The 21,213-nt window shown below is 41.2% G+C and overlaps 1 protein-coding gene across 2 annotated transcripts in view; it reads left to right on the forward strand.

The window, feature by feature from the left end:
* The first annotated feature begins 1,536 nt into the window (after positions 1-1,536).
* Positions 1,537-21,213, forward strand: part of LOC149309282 (polycomb group RING finger protein 2-like) — a 60,067-nt gene continuing 40,390 nt past the window's right edge. Inside the window, exon 1 of one of the 2 annotated variants that reach the window (XM_089532104.1) lies at positions 1,537-1,570. In XM_089532104.1, the coding sequence (XP_089388230.1) occupies positions 1,554-1,570 (17 nt within the window). In that variant the 5' untranslated portion in view covers positions 1,537-1,553. Of the gene's footprint in view, positions 1,571-1,816; positions 1,971-21,213 lie in introns of those variants that run through there. The other variant, XM_089532108.1, reaches the window with a different exon arrangement.

The raw sequence follows: 21,213 nt of genomic DNA on the forward strand, positions 1-21,213 counted from the left end.
ATGTGTGTAATCCAGTGGCTGTGGTTGTTTCCGACTCATGGCAAGGCGCCCACGGGGTTTTCTTAGCAAGAGAGATCCAGAGGGTTTAGTTGTTCTGCCTTGGCCTCCCCCTGAGGCTGAGAGAGTGTGACTCGCCCAATGCCTTCCCAGGGACCAGGGCTGGGATGGTCGAGGTCTCCCAGAAAGGAAACCCAGCTTTCAAAGTCAATAAAAAAAGGAATAGCCGAAGGTTGGGAGGTTGGTCAGATTTTCTTTCTTTCTTTCTTTCTTTCTTTCTTTCTTTCTTCCATCCTCCCTTTCTTTCTTTCCCTCCCCTCCTTTCCTTTTTATCTGTCTGTGTCTTTCTTTCTTTCTTTCTTTCTTTCTTTCTTTCTTTTTCTTTCCCTTCCTCTCCTTTTCTTTTTCTTTCTCTTTTTCTTTCATTCCTTTCCTCTCTCCTTCTTCTCTTTATTTCTTTCCCTCTTTTCATCCTTTCCTTTCCTTCCTTCTTCTTTCTTTCTTTCTTTCTTTCCCCCTTCCCTTGCATTCGTTCCTTTCTTCCTCCCTCCCTCCCTTCCTTCCTCTTTGTTTTCTCTTCCTTCCCTCCCTCCTCCTTCCTTCCTTCCTCTTTCTTTTCTTCCTTCTTTTCCCCTTCCCTCCTTCTTTCCTCTTCCTTCCTTCCTTCCTTCCTTCCTCTTTCTTTCTTCCTTCTTTTCCCCTTCCCTCCTTTTTTCCTCTTCCTTCCTTCCTTTCTCCCTTCCCTTCCCTCCTTCCTTCCTTCCTTCCTTCCTTCCTTCCTTCCTTCTTTTCTCCTTCCCTCCTTCTTTCCTCTTCCTTCCTCTCTTCCCTTCCCTCCCTCCCTCCCTCCTTCTTTCTTTTCTTTCCCCCCTCCCCTTCCTTTTCCATTCCCTTCCCTTTCTTTTCCCTTTCCTTTCCTGTACATCTTGCCTTGTGAAGAAGAGAAGGGCCAGGCTGGCTTGATCCGTCTGTCCTCACCTCAAAGGAGGACGAGGCCCCACAAAATGGAGGACATTCAGGGAAAATGTAGGGCATTATTTCACTATAAAAGCTAAAAACACTCATAGGGATAGATGTCAATTCGTGCTTCTTGGTCCTGCTCCAAATGGAGGACATTTGGGAATCCCTCCTGGAGAGGAGGTGGGAATGGAGGACAGGTCCTGCAAAAGGAGGACGTGTCTGGTGGTCAGCCTGCATATACTACATGTCTGCTTCTGCATAGAGTAAATGTTTAGTATATTTATATTTAGCATATACTAAATGTCTGCTTCTTAGTCCTGCTCAAAATGGAGGACATTTGGGAATCCCTCCTGGAAATGATGAAATGGAGGACAGGTCCTGCAAAAGGAGGACTTGTCTGGTGTTCACCCTGCATATAGAAATGTCAATCCCTGCTTCTTAGCCCTGCTCGAAATGGAGGACGTTTGGGAATCCTTCCCGGACAGGAGGTAGGGAATGGAGGACGTATCCGGGAAAAGGAGGACCCTGATGAAAAGGAAGGGGTGGGACTATGGTTTGCGTATTGTCTGCATGCGAAGCCTGTCTGTCTGGGAAGGATGGAGGCACCTCTAAGGTTTCTAACCCACTCTTTTGATGATGATGATGATGATGATGTTGATGATGATTGTTATCAATATATATATATACAGTATATATATATTGTAATTTTTGCAAAGCCCAGAAAGGAATGAGGTCACGTGAGGGGCCCCCAAAGTGGGAGGGGCTTTTTGTCCAGAGGAGAGAGAGAGAGAAAAAGAGGGGGAGGAGAGGGAAGGGAAGGGAAGGGAAGGGAAGGGAGGGCCATTTTGTGGATCGCCTGGCCCTTCTTTCAGTCTTCTTCTCTTCAGTCCGGCTTCCAGAAAAAAGGATCCCTTTCTCAGTCCATCCTCAGAAGCAAAGGGGTGTCTCTCTGGGGGTCCCCCCTTCCTTTTCTATCCCATCCTTGGCTGCCCTTAGCAAGGATCCCGGATCAGGTAGGGCTCGATCCTTTGGATCCCCCCCAAAAATAAATCCATCCCCCCAAAAAAAGAAAGAAAAAAAGGCCCACTCTCTTTCTTTCTTTTTTCCCTTTTCTCCTTCCCTTCTTCCTTTGTGGCGCCTTCCCTCCTTGGCCTTTTTTCCCTTCCTTCCTTCCCTCCCTCCGCTCTTTCTCAGCATTGCTTTCAAGATGGCCGATCCTTTCTCTCCTTTCTTTCTTTCTCTTTCATTCTTTTTCTTCTTTCTCCTTCTTTCTTTTCTTGGGTCGGGAGAGCTCTCTCAAACCTTTCTTCCCTCTTGAAATCTTAGCTCTCCAACATTTGCTTAAACATATTGCCCCCCCGCCACCCAACACACACACTCTTTGGGTCCTCCTTTTCCCGGACCCGTCCTCCATTCCCGCCTCCCTCTCCCGGACGAATCCCCAAACCTCCTCCATTCCTGAGATGTGTTTTGAGTTTCCCTCCTTGGGCCCTGTCCTCCATTTTTCCTTGAATGTCCTCTATTTTGGAGCCCTGGCAAAGAAGCAGGGTTTTCTATGCCTAGGAGTGTGTTGACTTTTGAATGGGTCTCCTCCATGGTTTTCCTGGAAGGTCCTCCATTTTGTGGTGCCTGGTCCTCCTTTGCAATGGTCATGTGGATGTAGATGTGGATGTGGAGGGTCTTTTGGGGGGGATGTGGGGCGACCCCGAGAGGCCAGAGGGGGGCTTTTGACAGCCACCATCTGCCCTGCTGGGACCCAGGTTCACAAGGCTCCCAGCCAGGGATCTGCTTCTGGGACTAGATCCAAATGTCAAAAGGGTTCCTGCACAGAGAGTGTGTCCCAGGGAACTCCGGAGGTCCCGAGAGGATGGGAGGATGGGACCTGGAGTCATCTCCCTGGAAGGCCTGGAGGGAAGAGGGACAAGAGTCTCAACATGGCGCAGGAGGGGGTAGACGTTGTAGGGGTGGGAGGAAGGAAGAAGGGAAGTCTTTATTCTGTCTTCCTTTGAACTGCAATTGTGATTGTGCTTTCCTTCCTTCCTTCCTCTCTCTCTTCCTTCCTTCCTTTTCTCTTTCCTTTCTTTCTCTTTCCGTCCTTTCTTCCTTTTCCCTTCCCTCCCTCTCCCCTCCCCCTCCCTCCCTTCCCTCCCTCCTCTCTCTTCCTTCCTTCTTTCTTTTCTCTTTCCTTCCTTTCTTCCTTTTTCCTTCCCTTCCTCCGTCCTTCCCTCCTCTTTCTCCTCTTCCCTCCCTCTCTCCCTCTCTTTCTTTCCTTCCCTAGCTCCCTCCCTCCCCATCCCTTCCTTCTTTCCTTCTCTTCCTTCCCTCTTCTCTCTCTTCATTCTTTTTCCCTTTCCTTTCTCTTCCCTTTCTTCCTTTTCCCTTCCCTCCCTCCCTCCCTCCTTCCCTTCCCTTTCCTTCCCTTCCTTCCTTCGCTTTTTCCTTTCCCCTCCCTCTCTCCTTTCCTTTTTCCTTCCCTTCCTTCATCTATCTTCTTTCCTTCCTTAGTTCCTTCCTCTTTCTTTCAGAAGTCTGATCTGGAAAACCTAGAGCCAGGGAGGGGTGTGTGTTCCTGTCATTCCCCAAACCACCTGAGAATAGGACTTTTCAGAGGGGCTTGAAAAGGGCTTGGCAACCTTGGGGTCCCCCAGATCTGTCAAGGGGGAACAGCCAGGTTTTGCTTTGGGGAGAGAGAGGGGAGCTTTGGGGGAAAGGGACAGGCCAGGCAAGGGCACACTTGGGGGGTTGCCTGTCTCAGAGGTTTGGGGAAGGAAAGGAGGGAGGGAGGAAGAATCTATGAATGAAAGAACAGATCTAAAGGGAAAGCCAGGTTGCTGCACATTTCTCTCTCTCTCTGTATTGCTAAATAAACCAGCCTTTGATTTAGATCCCCTTCCCATCCCTCCCTCTTCCCATCAGAATTATATTTTCTGTCCATCATTCTCCATTAGACAAGACAGTCTTCCCTGGAACCCATTTTCTGGATGGGTCCAGTTCCAGGAAGGCATGGAAAGGTTGCGCTCTTCTCTCTAAAATATTAACACTATTCTAAAATATTGTCAAAATAGATCATCTTTCCTTCCTGAGGATAGGAAACCCATTTTTTTCTTGAAATATTCCTTCTTGGGCTCTTAAGAGGTAAGGAATAAGAGGAAAAAGCTACTTTCTCTGTCATTTCATTTAGAACTGGGGCAGCAAAGGAAGTTTTAGCCTCTGCAAAGTCCTATTCCCAGATCCATTATTGTTCTGCCCCTTGCCAATTATTAGGTAGAAATAAATTATTAGGAGCTAATAATTATATTAAAGTCATAGGATGCGCTTCCTCCCAAATTAATTGCCCTGATTCTAAAATGCAGGAAGTCTGGAACCTTTCACACTATGAAGTTATAGCACTATGATTCCACTTGAACTACCATGCTTCCATCCCATATAGAATCCTGGGATTTACAGTATAGGGAGGGAGAGATCTAGTGTTTCACCAAACTACAAATCCCAGGATTTCAGGGGAGGCAACTATGGCAATTAAAATGGAACGATCATGCTGTCATTGTGTAGTGTGGAAGGGCCCTTGAGAGCTTCTGGAAACCGAGGAAGATGGATGGTTCAGTTCTACATTTGGAGCAAGTCTTTCTAGAGCCCTCTCTCTAGAAAATGGGGGCAAGGAGGGAAGGGGTTTCTAAATAATCTGAAAAACAAAGCAGGGTCCACATTTCAATAGGCTGGAATAAACTACCAAGAGTAGGCCCAAAACATATTGCAGAAGCAATCCAGTTTGAGACCGCTTTACCTGCCTTGGCTCAATGCTAGGAAGTTCTGGGAAGTGTAACTGAGCGAGACATTTAGCCTTCTCTAAGTCAGAGAGCTCTAGTGCACAATTTCTATAGGCTGGGCAGTTAAAGCGGTCTCAAACTGGATTATTTCTGCAGTGTGTCTTGGACCTCTGCTAAGGGAGCTTTGTTAAGCTGCTGTCTTTGTATTCTGAAAAAAGATGCATTTTCTTTGAAAAACCTCTCTCAAGATTTAGAGAGATCTAGCACCTTTGAGACTAACTGAAAGAAAGAAATCGGCAGCATGAGCTTTCCTAGAATTCAGTCTACTTCCTCAGATGCATTTGGTGGAGTAGAAGCAAGGGACATACATACATACATACATACATACATATATGCCATTGGTATGTGAGGATGTCAATAATACAAACTACGTATTCTTTGTGTATGAAAATGAAGTTGCGGGTCTCAAAGGTGCTACAAGATCCCTCTAGGTACTGATTCTACAGACTAACACAGCCATATCCTTGAATTCTCTCTTTTTAAAACATAAGACATAATCAACAAACTCTTTGCTAAGGGAGCTTTGCAAGCTGCGCTCTTTGTATCCTGAAAAAGATGCATTTGGAAAAACTTCTCTCTTTTTAAAAAGAAGACATAATCTAGAAACTCTCTGCTAAAGGATCTTTGTAAACTGTGCTCTTTGTATTCTGGAAAAAAAGCACCAGGGCTTCTCAGGCCTCACCTTGGTGAACTGCATCTCCTATCATTCCCAGACACCTTCCACAAGGAGTGGAGGAACATCATTGCTTGCCCTTGATCCTAAACGCAGCTGCTGGTTTGGGTTTCCCAGCAAAATTGGGAAGAGGTGGCTTGTTGTTGTTGTTGTGGCCTTTAAGTTGTTTCTGACATGATGACCCTATCCTGGGGTTTTCTTGGCTAATATAATAGGTAGACAGACAGACAGACAGATTCATCTTTATTGATCCAAAACACACTGCAGAAAATATTCCAGTTTGAGACCACTTTAACTGCCCTGGCTCAATGCTAGGGAATTCTGGAGACTAGTTTTGTGAGACATTTTCTCTGTCAGACAGCTCTGGTGCCACAATAAATGCCAATCCCTAGGATTCCCTAGCATTGAGCCAGGGCAGTTAAAGCGGTCTCAAACTGGGTTATTTCTGCAGTGTGTTTTGGACCTCAGTGTGCCCCCTCTAGTTTTTGACTGGAAAGGTCTTTTAGTGGGGTGCCTGAGCTGCCTTTTGTATTGTTCTTGTCAAGGTTTAAAATAATTTTAGAGTGTTTGTTGTGTTTGTTGTTGTTGTGTGCCCTCAAGTCGTTTCCTATCCTGGGGTTTTCCTGCCAAATTCCTTCAGAGGGGAGGTTGCCATGGCCATCTCTGAGGCTGAGAGTGTGTGACTTGCTTAAGTTTACATGGCTAAACTGGGATTTGAACCCTGGTCTCCACAGAGTCCTAGTCTTGAGCTGCAATTTTCCATTGCTCTTGCCAGGGTTTAAAATGATTGTTTTAAAATTTGTTGTTGTTGTTGTGTTTCCGACCTATGGTGACCCAAAGGCCACCCAATCATGGGGTTTTCCTGCCAAATTCCTTCAGAGGGGAGGTTGCCATGGCCATCTCTGAGGCTGAGAGAGTGACTTGCCAAAGATCACCCAGTGAGTTAACCATGGCCGAGCCAGGATTTGAACCCTGCTCCCCAGAGCTGCATTTTGCATTGATCTTCTCATGGTTTAAAATGATTTTACCCATATATACTCGACTACAAGTCGACCTCATGTATAAGTCAAGGGTAGGTATTGGGTGCAGAATTATGAATTTTGATATGACCCTTGGATATGTTGAGGGTAAAACTTAAGAGACATGCAACAATGGATTTAAATGATGAAGCAAAGGAAAACAATGCCAAAGAACCTACAAAATTATAGCAGGCATAACTGTTTTGGCTCACACTAAAGGCTGGATAGAGGAAGGTCAGTGCTTCTAGGACAGATTGCACTCTTGCCTTTCACCAGGGGATGGTTTCCTTTTTAATAAGAGTTAAAGTATAGTATTAACATTGCCCCGTGGATAAGTCAACATAGGTTTTTGGGGTCAATTTTTAGACTAAAATTTCTAGACTTTACATGAGTATATACAGGGTTTCAAAGTACAGTACTCATATTTAAAGATGGTACTGTAGCTTGTTTCATTGTTTTAACTGTTTGGCTACTGATTCATACAATTTGCATTTATATGTGAGCTGCCTTGGATCCCATTCAGGAGGAAGAAAGGTGGGCTAAAAATTACACCAAGGAATAATAGCAATAGCAATAGCAAATACATTTCTGATAACAAATTCAAGGGAGGTGCAGTTTTGGAACCTATGGCCAGAGAGATGCTAAGATAGGGCAGCTCTGGAATGGCTTTTTCCAGAGCCTTGGGTTGCATCTGCACTGCAGAAATAATCCAGTTTGACCCCACTTTAACTGCCATGGCTCAGTGTCCCTCCAGTAAGAACACTGCTCCCCCCACAATTAAATTTTAATTCAATCCCCACATTTCTAGCATTGCAGAGAGTGAAACTCTGGAAACTGTTCCCACCAACAATTTGTTGTATTTGCCCTCCCTTGGTAACTTTGGCTGTGTCTGCACTGCAGAAATAGTCCGGTTTGTTGTTCCCAGAGCTCTCTGACAGAGAAAACTAGAAGCCCCCGAACTCCAGAGCATCGAGTCACAATGGTTAAAAGTGGTGTCAAACTGGATTATTTCTGCAGTATGGATGCAGCCCAAATCACCCTCAGTCCCTTCTGACTGACCCACTTGCGGTGATATCAAGTGCACAAATAGATATGGCTAAATATCTCACAAAGTTACAATTCCCAGAATTCCAGAGCATTGAGCTATGGCAGTTAAAAGTGGTCTCAAACTGGATTATCTCTGCAGTGCGGATGCAGCCTCAGCCACCATCATCCCTTGCGGGTTTGGTGGGATACCAAATGCTCTAGTAGATAAGGGTAAAATCTCACAAAACAATCATTCCCAGATTTCCATAGCATTGAGCCATAGCAGTTAAAGTTGTCTCAAACCAGATTATTTATGCAGTGCGGATGCACCTGGCCCTAATAAGTGCACCCCAAATTCCCCTTTTCCTGCAAAACCTGCAGCCACCAAGCAGCAGTCCTCAATATATGCTTATACTAGATTTGGAGGAGATCCCAAGAGTTCATATAATCTAACCTCCTGCCAGTGCTATATCTAAGGTCCAAAACACACTGCAGAAATGATCCACTTTGAGACCGCTTTACCTGTGTTGGCTCAATGCTAGGGAATTCTGGGAACTGTAGTTTAGTGAAACATTTAGCCTTGCCTGTCAGAGAGTTCTGGTGCCACAATAAAGTACAATTCCCAGGTTTTCCTAGCACTGAGCCAAAGCAGTTAAATCAGTCTCAAATCGGATCATTTCTGCAGTGTGTTTTGGAGCTAAGCCTCCTTGAGAGGTAGCCATCTAGCCCCTGTAGGTGGCCCACTTTTAGATGCCAGATTCCAGTGGGAGATCAGGTTTTGCATCTCGGGTGCAGTTGCTCTGGAATGAGACATGGGATCCAATCACACTGCAGAAATAACCCAGTTTGAGACCTCTTTAGCTGCCCTGGCTCATTGCTAGGGAATCCTGGGAATTGTAGTTTGTTGTGGCACCTGAGCCACCAATAACAGCTCTGTAATTGGCGGATTCTAAAGGGCATGTTCGCCATTCCAAGTAGGAGCCCTGTGTCCCAAATACATGTTTTCCTCTGGAAGGAAAGTGGGAAAGTTTTCTTTACACATGGCCATGGTGAATTATGAAATACAGTATACCCTTTGAGTTTCCCTTCAATGCTTTTTAAAAACTGACTGGGCGGAATAGCAAGCAACAATGCATCTAAGTGTAAGGCCTCCATTTTGAATCAGTGGCAACCCCAGATATCTCAAAATGTCAGGTAGTTTAATTGGAACCCTTTTAAATTGAATAAAATACTGTATATACTTATGTATAAGTCTAGAAATTTTAGTCAAAAAATTGACCCCAAAAACTGGATTGACCTATCCATGGGTTAATGTAAGTACTGTACTTTAAATCTTATCAAAAAAAGGAACCATGCCCTAGTAAAATGTAAGAGCTTAATGTCTTCTCGGAGCACCTAAAAAAAAAAAAGCATCAACCCTTTACTCTCTTATCCATCCAGTCTTTAGGGTGAGCATAAACAGCTATGCCTGTCAAAAGTTTAGAGATCTTTATCATAATGTTCCTTTGCTTCGTCCTTTACATCCTTCGTTACATGTTGCTAAGTTTTACCCTCGAACATCCATGGGTCATATCAAAATCCACAATTTTGGCCCCAAAACCTGCCCTTGAATTATACATGAGGTCGACTTATAGACGAGAATATACTGTATATGGTAAAAGGTGACATCAGAACACAGGTGCTAAAAGGCCAAAGTTTTCTTTGGTTTTCCTTCACCGCTGCAGACAACAATTGTGTGTGTGTGTGTGTGTGTGTGTGTGTGTGTATAATGGTGCTTAGCACCATCTGATCACTCACATGGATGGATCCCAGAGTGAAGCCCCAGCCAGCATGGCCAATGACAAGGGATTGTGGGAGTTATCGTCCAAAGCCTCTGGACTTGCTTCTGGTTGGTGTTATGTGCCTTCACATAAATATGGTGACTCTATTGCAGAATATTTTTTGCAAGATTTACTCAGAGGTTTGCCACTAAGTTTCTCCAAGGCTGAGAGAGTGTGACCTATCCAGGGTCACTCTGGATTTTCACAGTTGAGTGGGACATTAACCTGGTTTTTCAGAGTCCTTTAATCACTTCACGACGTTGCCTCTGAACTTACTTCAGCCGCCATTTAATAGCCTCTTCTAGACTGTTGTTCCGCATGGATTTGTTTCCAAGTCCAAGCATATGAAAGAAGAATATGTATCTAAACATGTGCAGAAGATTTTTTATCAGAGCTAAGCAAGGAAAACCGGACCACACATCAAACTGCAAAAGAAAATGGTAGAGCTCTAGGAAAGCTGTGGCACTCTGCTTTCTTTATACAGTTTTTAAGAAAGAAAAGTTAATCTTTTTCTGCACATTAACCTCATTTTTTCTGCCCTCTCATCTCTAATTGCTTTTGCTAAAGGGTCAAGCCCTTTATGAGCACATAATATTTCCTTTATCTTGTTTGCGAAAAAGAAGTCTTAACAGGGCACAATGAAGAGTCTTTAAAATTAAGTTCAGTAGGGTTTAATCCCATGTAATCCCAGGTATAGGATTCTAACCACACTAACCTAATGCAAAAAAAGCAACACTGGGGTTTTAGGTGACTCCAGAATAGCTAGAAGAAATATCCCCCATAAAACCAGCAACACAGCATAATCATACAACCACACCCCACATACACATGTTAGGCCAAAACCAGAATAACAATTTTGTTCTTACTTAGTAAGGGCTTACTTGTCTTAATTACCCTGAAGGCACTAGATCTCATCTGATCTTGGAAGCTAAGCAGACCCAGCCCTGGCTAGTACTTGAATGGGAGACCACCAACAAACACCAGGTGTTATTGGTTATATTTCAGAGAAAGAAATTAGTAAAACTACTTGTGAGTATTCCTTGTCTAGGAAAACATGAAATTTATGGGGTTGCCATAACTTTTCAGGTGACTTGAATGTGCATGCATGTGCACATACGCACACACAGATACTTGTGCGAAAATGGTAGTGGAATTTACTTCAAAGTAAACATAGGCCTCAATACAACATTCCCTTAGCCTAGCTGGATATATACCATGGTAGTATTACGCATTCCCTATGTAGAACAGCAACATTGCCCAACACGTGTCAGTGAGTGGGTGCCATTGTGCAATGCACAATGCATGACACACAATCACAATGCAGAGTATAGAATGTACAACCACAATGCGTAATTACATTGGTACTGTAAGTATAGGATGCATAACCACAACGGAAAGTATACAATGCACAGTCAGAATGTAAAGTACATATAGGATGTACAACCACAATGGAATGCACTACACAATTGCAGTGAGTGCATAATCACAATGGAAAGTATAGGATGCACAACTGCAATATGCAATGCTCAACTTGGAAAGACAAGGCGCAGATGAACATGCTGTCTGTGCAATTCCACTGCCTCCGCTGTCAGCAGAATACATCTGTTGCACAATGGTGACTTTTTGGCCTTACATAGCTGGTGTCCCTAAGTAAGTTCCAGCTATTATTTAAATGCAAGTATTTTATTGTATAAAAAGGATGGGAACAATCAAGCCAAAGTTAAATACTGATTTCTAATAAGATCCCAATCCTGTGCTGGTTTTTTATTATTATTAGCAAGTAGAGTTCAGAGACTCATGAATTGAACAGAACCTTTATTATGCTCATAAACCATCACAGAGGGACACATGAAAAACAATACTAAACTGGTTTACTCAGAAGTAAGCCTTGGCTCACTAAAAATTATACATTTTTCAGGTGACTGTGCTTTAATATCACCATCTAATGACCTTGGGCAAATCACATGCTCTCAACCTCAGGGAAAAGCAATGACAAACCTCCCCTGAACAAATCTTGCCAAGAAAACCCTATAATAGGTTCGCCTTAATCTCGCCATAAGTCAGAAGCTGCTTGAAGGCACATAACAACAAAGTTCTGCTAGGATAAGGATTTATGTTAAACTGACAAAACAGAACTCCAAACCAGGGCACTCATTAAGAGAGACGATGTTACGAATCAAAAACAGGTTAAGATTTGCCTTTTACTTGGTTAGGCTCTAATGAGGGCGTTCACCAACAAGAATACCAAAGATAACTGCTGATTTTACACAGAGACAGACTTGAGGTAATCTGTTGCCCCATCTTGGATTGCAACTCCCATAATCCCTAACTATGCTGGCTGTGGATTATGGGAGCTTCAGAGGGCGGGGAGGGAAGGCAACTGATTGTCCTCTCCTGGACAAATTCCAAAGTAAGTGAAACAAATTTCATTGTAGTAAAAACAAAAACAAAAATTTTGTGGGTTTTTCGGGCGATGTGGCCATGTTCTAGAAGAGTTTACTCTAAAAGGAATAAAGTCTTTGAGAACATGGCCACATAGCCTGGAAAACCCACAAAAACTATGAATGCTGGCCATGAAAGCCTTCGACTTCACATTAAAAATAAAAATACTTGCATGCAGATTTAGATATACAGGAGTTTGGTTTGGAACCTGGTTGTTTTCTGGCTGATCAACTTCCTTCTCTAAATTGTTAGAATAGTAGTTTTCAATCTTATGTTTGTACTTGTTTGGGAGTTAGTCCCATTCAGAGTGTGCCTATAGATAGGGGGCAAAATTAAGGAATTTCCTCCAGATAGGAATTCTGTCCTCAAATGACATTTTACCCCCACCCTCCAAACTTCTAGCGTTGCAGAGTAAGACACTCAGTCATTTATATTTACAACTATTATATTTTTCCTGTTATATTATTAGCATTCCCTTAGTCACTATATATATCACTGTTCTTTCTGTATTTCCAAATGCTCAACTGAAGGTTGTAGTTACTACTATATTAGAAATTTAGCAACTCCAAGAATATTTCATTGTGGGGCAGAATTTTTATTTGGGAGGCAATGCCCTCATTTTTCACCCACTTTAGCTACACCTGGGTGGGGGGAGCTGACCTGTGTAGGATTACACTGTAAGTTAAACAAGAGAAATACTGGGTTGCATGGAATGACACTTACTGGAATCAATAGGGTTGTAGTTATGGTTGCCCATCGATTTAAATAGTTGAGTTAAGCATGATTGAGTTTGGATCTAAGCTGTCCTCTCTAGTTTCCACACAATTCTTGACAATGGGTTCAGTGCTACAGGTTGGGTTTTCCTCACCTCTCAGTTTTCATGTTGTAAATAACTTTCTTTGCCTGGTTTTAATATATCTTTAAGAAAAGAGGCCTTAGAGCCCATTTTCTGTGACTTGCACACAAGATCCGAAAGGGTGATGCAGAGATCCATTTGGGGGCTGCTTTGGAGGTTGATTTGCAGAGTGATCCACCAAGTCTCAGGAGAAAAAAGGCCTTATATAATTTTGTTTTATAGGATTGGAACCTTTATACAGAAAACCAGCACCAGGACTTGCAGGCGGGGGCGGGGGGGACAGGAAGACACTTTTTAAAAATAAGAGTAATGATTTGGGAAGTTTTGGCGACCCATCTGTGCAAATATTTGTCCTGGTTTCTGAGCACACTGAGCAAGGAAAAGGGAATCAAATCCTGTCAATGACCTGAGAGTAAAACGCAGCAGGGGACAAGGAAGGGGTGTGTATGTCAGATTGGAGAGGAATTGGCAGAGGGGGGGTCCCCCAACTTTGGTGTGTTGCTTCACGGGTCATTGCTATGTCTCTAGCCAAAGGCTGTTTGATCTCTCCAGCTCATTGCTATAGTATAGAAGATAGTGCTGGCTGAAGCACATCTGTAAACCATCTAAAGTTGGAAGGCTGAGGAAGTGGGGAAAGAGAGGGGTCCCTTTATTTTATAATTTGTTCACCACAGGAGAAGCAGAAACCCTATCCTTTCAGCTGTGTGTATGCCAAAGAACCAGCACTTGAGAAAGGTACTTTTCAGACTATTCCCAGAATCCGGAACAATGGTCATGCAGCTTGGGGCATGGTAGTCCAAAAAAGTAACTTTCTCAAGTACTGGCAAAGACCTATATGTCCTAATCTGTGTAATAGTTGTCTGTCTAGTCTCTGGAACTGTCCATCCATGTATCATTCTGTAAAATCTATTTCTGGGAGTCTCTCGCCTGTCTCTTCCATGTGTCTTCCTACAAATATTCTACCTGAGAAGATGGGGAAAGCCTTTCTTATTTAGAATCCAAATCAATGTCTTTTTATATGCAAGTTCTTAAATGTGTGTTTCCTTTGTGAAATAATAAATTCCCCATCCCCATTAATGATGGTGGGCACCCACTCCTTTACTGCTTGGTATGAGATTAGCCCTAACTACTTACCTATTTTTTCTTGCATCTCTTTCCTCCTACACACTGGAACTTTGCGGACACTATAAGCTTCTGGCAGAGAATTTGAGGGGCCTCACAAAACTTCAAACCCCAGGGTTCTGTAGGATGGAATCATGGCAATTAAAGTGATATTAAAGTGTTATAATTGTCAAGTTTGAAAGCGACCTTGAATTAGAAATGAAACAACAGCAGAAGTGTAAGTCAAAGAAAATGGTCCCCCAAATCCTAGGATCTGTGTGTAGTGTCCCCGTCCCCCCCCCCGATATAATTAAGAGATGCTCTGTATTATTTTTGTGGCATGTAGGAGTAGGTGGGTTCCATGACTGTACAGTTGGCCCTCCACATTTGTGGCTTTCAATTTTGTGGATTTGATTACTTGCAGTTTTGATTAATATGTTCTCTCTATGAATCGCTAGGTCCTCTATCGTGACTCTGCCAGGAGTTGACCGTAGAATTGTGTGGGAGAACCTACATGTTCCTAGAGAAAACACTTCTCTAGGCATTTGTGGGTCCTTCAGCATGATTCAGTGATCAACTTCTGGCAGATGTTCACTATAGAGTTGCACTGGACCTGGAGATTCCTAGGGATCATTCCCACTACCAAAAGCTCCAAATCCTGATTCGAGCTACTAGACAAGTATTCTCTCAGGTAAACAAAAATGCTTTTTTTTAATTTGCAATTTTTCCACATTAACAAGGATCCTTCACCTCTAACCCCAGCGAATGTGAGGGGACCACGTATTAATAAAATCATTTCCCACTTATCCAACAATTGGGTAGAGGGAGCTGCAATTCCTCTACATATTTGACTATGTCAAATTATATTAAGCCTGGAGAAGTGTGCAAGTTTTCTACTTTCACAAACGTCTGAAACAAAATGGAATAGTAACAAAACATTAAGAGAGCCAGTGTAGCTTAGTAATTAATGGCTTGAACAAAGGGATGCACTACTCACCATGTTTGCTTCCATGAGTTTCTTGAAGGAAACATGAGTTATACCTTAAATAAATCTGGCTACTCAGAAGTAAGTCCCCTTGCTCCCCAAAAAAGTGAGTACGTACAGCATTACAGACTGAAGGAAATACATAACCCAAAGTATTATAGGAGAATGGGAGAGAGGAATTGCATTCTTGGCAATTACTTATTTGCAACATTGGTACAGTCAGCCCTCTCCATTCACAGATTTTTTCTCCACGGATTCAAGCATCCATGGCTTGAAAATATTTTTAAAATATATAAATTCCCAAAAGTAAATCTTGAATTTGCTAATTTGTATAAGGAACACCATTTTACTATGCCATTGCATATAATGGGACTTGAGCAGCCATGGATTTTGCATATAATGGGACTTATATAGACCACTGGTGGGTATGAAACCAAACCGTAGCAGATGCCAAGGGTCCACTATATATTTTGATATTATTTTCCAAAATCTCTAAGTGTGAGACAGCATTAGTATTATTGATTTAAAAAGGCCAATATGTTGCCACTTCCATTTGTAGTGACCCAGAAATCTGTGCTCTTTATTTAAGATGCTATTTAATTTAATTAGATAGATAGGAAAGCGAGAATGCTTTCAACCCTAGTTTCCACAAGGGAGTTGTTAAGCAAAAATAGTAAAGCTTGATCTGGATAATATTTATTCTACGGATACGTTTCTTCACATTTACTAAGCATGAACAATTAAGCAGAGTCATGGTGGGATGGAGTGCAGTGGATGCAGTTAGGTTTTTGAGAGTGGGTTGAAAGGTACTTCTGCTATGGATTTGATTTAATATGGCTTGGAGCAGTGCTTCTTGCTGTAGTTCCCATGTGCAAGGTGTGAACAATAGGATCGCCAAACGTTTCTGTACTTGAAAAATATTACTAAAATAAAAGCAGTAAAAATAAATGGTTTGTGAGATGGACATTTTGTGTGGTTACTGGTGCAGTAGAGCTGAAAGACATTTTCCCAAAAGCCCTACAATCTGCTAATTAAATATCTTACAAAGGGATTTTTTAGTGAAATTAATTCATCTTCCAGGTCTGAATCTATTTAAAGCGCTGTCAGTAGATTAAAGATTTTCAGATGACTCCTAATCTGTCTTGCCATTAATTAATTTTAATAAATAAGTGTATTGCCAAAGACTTGATAGGTGTCTTTTTGAGGAACTCTGTTTTTTCTCAGTAGTGTGCAATGATATAGCCAACCAGCTGTAAATCAAATTTCGCTGTGTTGTAGACTAATACATGGAAGTGGTGTAGCTACAGGAGGGGAGCGAATGAGGGCATTGATCTCCCAAAGAAGAATTCTATTCTTTCCCGCCCCCTGACGAAAGCTCCTTCACCCCCCAAATTTGTAGCAATACAATAACTTGAAACGTAATTTGAACATTTTCAAATTGAACAGTTTACGCATCTGAATAAAAGTGGCAGCCAAAGTTAGGAAGAAAATATAAACAAAACAAATATAAGAGTTCTAACTGTGAATGATTTTTAATGTCTCACACTATAATCCTAGAAATTTGGGTATGGAAAGAAAAATTAACCAGAGGGTATAATTAATATTTAGGGGCACAATGCCCCCAGTATCTATACCCCTAACACATGCATCTGAAGAAGGAGACCTAGTCGATGAAAGCTTATGCTACAACTTATTTCACACAGTTAGTCTCAAAGGTTCTACAAGATCCCTTTGCCACCTTCATGTATGGTAATAGTTTTCATATGTGGAGTTATGGGATAATATAACTGTATGCACATGCCCAGCCATTACACATGGCATAAAATACCGTGTCTCATGAGAACAGTAAGAGTTTTGAAATGCAAAACCAGAATTACACTAGTTTTCAGTTAGTATATGGTAATCGTTTTCAAACAGTGAGACATGTGATATTATACATGCCTGCACATGCACAGTCCATTAAAATATTATTTCTATTGGACCATGGTTTAACACACACACACACACACACACACACACACACACACACACACACACACACACACTGTAATTTATAAAAATCAAAATCGCAGAGTACCTTTAAAGAATTACACAATAATTATTTTTAATTTGACATAATCCATATTTATGGTTCCATGTGGCTAAATAGTACAGTCAGCCCTCCATATCCACAGATCTTTTGTCCACAGATTCAATTATCCACAGTTTGCAAATGTTTTGTTAAAACATATAAATTCTGAAAAACAAACCTACACTTTATCTAAGGGACACCATTTTACTATACTATTGTATTTAATGGGACTTGAGCCCCCACGGATTTTGGTATCCACGGGGGATCCTGGAACCAAACCCCAGCAGATACTAAGGGCCCACTGTATGGCATAAAATAAGCAGGTTCAGCCCTAGTTAGTACTTGGATGGGAGACTACCAATGAATGCCAGGTGCTGCAGGCTATATTTCAGAGGAAGGAACTGGCAAAACCACCTCTGAGTATTCCTTGCTTAGGAAAACTCTATGAAATTCATGGGGTCACCATAAGGTGACAAACAACGTAAAGGTGCACATGCAGGGGCATGTACATGTGCGAGCACACATGCACACACACACACACTGTATATGTGTAAATACACAAAAATTTGCAGTGATTTCTATGCTTTGTTGTTTTTGTTGCTGTGTGCCTTCAAGTCTTTTTGGACTTATGGACCATGGTGAACCTCAGGTGAACCTACCACAGGGTTTTCTTGGCAAGATTTGTTCAGAGCAGTTTTTCCTTTGCCTTCCCTTGAGGCTGAGAGACTGTAATTTGCCCATGGTCACCCAGTGAATTTCCATGGCCAGGTGGGGATCTGAACCCACCTGGGCTCTAGAGTTGTAGTCCAATGTTCAGAACACTAAACCATGCTGACTCCCATTTCTATACTAGTCACCCATAACTAGCCACCCATACAAATTTATAGGTATCATGTAGAACAGTGATGGTGAACCTTTTACAGACTGAGTGCCCAAACTGCAACCCAGACCCCACTTATTTATTGCAGAGTGCCACATCCCTCTGGCTTGCTAGTAAGAAACTCTGGCAAAATCTGTGCTATGGTGACAGTATGTGTGCCCACAGAGAGGGCTCTGAGTGCCACCTCTGGCACACGTGCCAGAGGTTCGCCATCACTGATGTAGAATGTCTACAATGTACTGTTAAATATTGAGTACGTGGAGAGATCTTGTAGCACCTTTGAGACTAACTGAAAGAAAGAAATAGGCAGGATGAGCTTTCGTAGACTTCGGCCTGCTTCCTCAGATGCATTTGAGGAAGTAGGATAAAGTCTACGAAAGTTCATGCTGCCCATTTCTCTTTCTTTCTTTCTTTCTTTCTTTCTTTCTTTCTTTCTTTCTGTTAGTCTCAAAGATGCTACAAGATCTCTCCACAAACTAATTCTACAGACTAACACAGCTCTATCTTTTAATTCTACACTATGTTAAATATTGAGTGATTTTCAATCAGATTTCTGTAATGAGCTAGATTGCTTCACTTTAATTGCTGGAACATTCTTCTTCACAAACAGACAGAGCCTGACACGTCAGTCATTTTATACTTGCATTGCTTCTGGAATGTCTCTATGTATCAAAGCATTGTAATGTTTTATGAACTGATCTTATCTTATTTAATGTGCCTTACAGTATGCTAAACAGTATATCACCTGCCTGTACCTGTGTGCATAGATGCACTAGTACATGCCATCTGAGGAAAGATGAGCACTATACTTTTCAAAAAGTAGCCTTAAATTTCTCTTGATTTAATAGTTTTCTTAGATAGTACCATTTTTAATACAGTCGGCCCTTCTTATACACGGATTTTTTATACACGGATTCAAGCATACACGGTTTGAAAATGTTCCCAAAAAGTATAAATTTACCTTGATTTTCCATTTTTTATAAGGAACACCATTTTGCTATGTCATTATATCTAATGGGACTTGAGCATACACTGATTTTGTTATACACGGGGGATCTTGGAACCAAACCCCAGCGTATAACAAGGGTCCACTGTAAGTGTTTTAATGCTGTAATTTCAGTTGACTTTACTGTGAACCCCTTTGAGTCTTTCTGCGAGAAAGGCAGGCTGTAAATCAAATAAACAAAGCTATGTTTGCTTTTATCTGGACCTTCATATTTAAGCTATTTTTTTAAAAGGTTGGGCAAATGTACAGATAGAAAGAAGCCAAGATACTTGCACAGTGCCTTGTCTTTAGATTTCACTAATTAATCTGTGAAAATCATTATTCTGTAATTTTAATCAGCAGCTAGAACTTGAATTGATTTTCCAGTCCTTCCTTACAAAGAAAAAGGTGTTAAATATCAAAATTTTTCTGGAAATCTGATATTCCCTGACAAGGACACAGTGGCTTGTAATGACAGACACAGGGAGATAAACTGTACCTTGGTGACCAATGTTTTTAGTACAGTCATTCCCAAAATCAGATTCCATACATTGATGGACTTCAAGGTCCCAAAAGCCTCAGCCATCATAGCTAATGCTTAATGATTCTGAGGGGGACCCATGTTTGGAAACCACTGACTGGAGGCTTTAATTCTATTTATATTTAGAAATGCTTGTGTCTTTTCTAATATTTAATTTTCTGACATATGTTGGAACAAAGCCTTGGTATTTAGAGAACTCCTAGGCATGAGCTGAGCTCAAATTGAAATAAGATTCTGAACCAACATATTGCGTGTATATATACAAGGAGGAAAGCAGTTGGGCTTCCGACCAATGTATATATATGTATTTAGAAAATATGGTTTTGATGTAAATTGTATGGGGGGATATACTCAGGGGAATAGATTTGTTTAGGAAACAGTGATGGAAGTTATGTTGTGTGGGTATGGCAAGGAAGAGTAAGACTGGAATCTTTTACAACTTACATGCTTTCCTGGGAGTAAACCCAGTTTAACTCAGGGTTGCTTTTAAGTAGGTATGCATAGAATTGTGCTGTATGAAAAATTGTTACCTTTTTGGAAATATTACACATCTCTTAGTCCATGAGTGAGTCTGAGTTTAGCATGAGGTTTTTTATTAAAACCAGCTTGCACTAGCAGGTTGGTTTGTTTGCTGGCATGGTTCCACTTCCAGTGCTTAATTTCTTTTCTTTTCTTTTACTTTTTAAGTAAAGGAACGAATGGGGGGAGAGAAAGAGTAGTACAGTACTCAAACCATATGTTCTGAGCTGACAGCCCTCCCTCCTAATTCCAGATGTGTAAAGGCTGAGAAAAAAGGAGCCTGCACATTCATGTCCATCCTTGCATGATACAGCAAGTAGTTTGCATGGGAGTGCAGAATATGTTTAGAATATAAAATGTAAACTCTGGTAATAGAAGTAAGGATTGGATTATAATCCCATTTTCTTAATTTCAGATGTGTGGGACTAAGTGTAGATATTCAAGTGAGAGAGATATTCTGAACATAAACAAAGATGTTTGGAGGGGCAGGTTGTTGTCAGCTATTTAAGAATTACACCACCCCCTAAAAACTACTGTAGTTCTTAAATGGCTGGCAACAATCTGCCCCTCCAAAGAGGCACCTTTTTGTTTGATGTTTATTAATTTTAATATGAAGTGTTAACCTAGTATCTTAAAGTTGTACCCTGCCTCAAGCCATGGGGAGAGATGTGTAAGAAATTAATAACAATAATAATAACAATCCACGCCTTTCCTCCTTCATGGTAAAAATCCCATTTCCTCATTATTATCTGTCATCCCCATTATCATCCCCAGTATTACTGTAGTTATTTAAGAACTACATACAATAGTTTTTAGGGGAGAAATAATAATAATAATAATAATAATAATAATAATAATAATAATAATAATAAACAAAGATGTTTTGAGGGGCAGATTGTTGCCAACCATTTAAGAACTACAGTAGTTTTTAGGGGACGGTGTAATTCTTAAATAGCTGGGAACAACCTGCCCCTCCAAACATCTTTGTTAATTATTATTATTATTATTATTTCTCTCCCTAAAAACTAGTATAATTCTTAAATAGCTGTCGACAACCTGCCCCACCAAACATATTATTATTATTACTATTATTTCTCCCCCTAAAAACTAGTATAATTCTTAAATAGCTTTCGACAGCCTGCCTCTCCAAACACCTTATTATTATTGTTGTTGTTATTTAAATAGCTGCCTCTCCAAACACCTTTGTTATTATTATTATTTCTCCTCCTAAAACTATAATTCTTAAATAGCTGGCAACAGCCTGCCTCTCCAAACACTTATTATTATGTTTAAATAGCCTGCCTCTCCAAACACCTGTTATTATTATTGTTGTTTTTAGTATTATTATTATTATCATTATTATTTCTCCCCCTAGAAACTACTATAATTCTTAAATGTGCTTCATTTGACAAAGCTTCCAGTCAGGAGAAATGGGATTCTTATCCTGAAGTAAATTTTTTTTTTGGGGGGGAGCATTAAAAAAACACCTCAAAACCAAAGAAAGACCTTTA

The sequence above is a fragment of the Sceloporus occidentalis genome, unplaced genomic scaffold (assembly GCF_023333645.1).
Source record: "Sceloporus occidentalis isolate IW3139 unplaced genomic scaffold, rSceOcc1.0.p SCAF_7, whole genome shotgun sequence".
In the NCBI taxonomy this organism is placed as follows: Eukaryota; Metazoa; Chordata; class Lepidosauria; order Squamata; family Phrynosomatidae; genus Sceloporus; species Sceloporus occidentalis.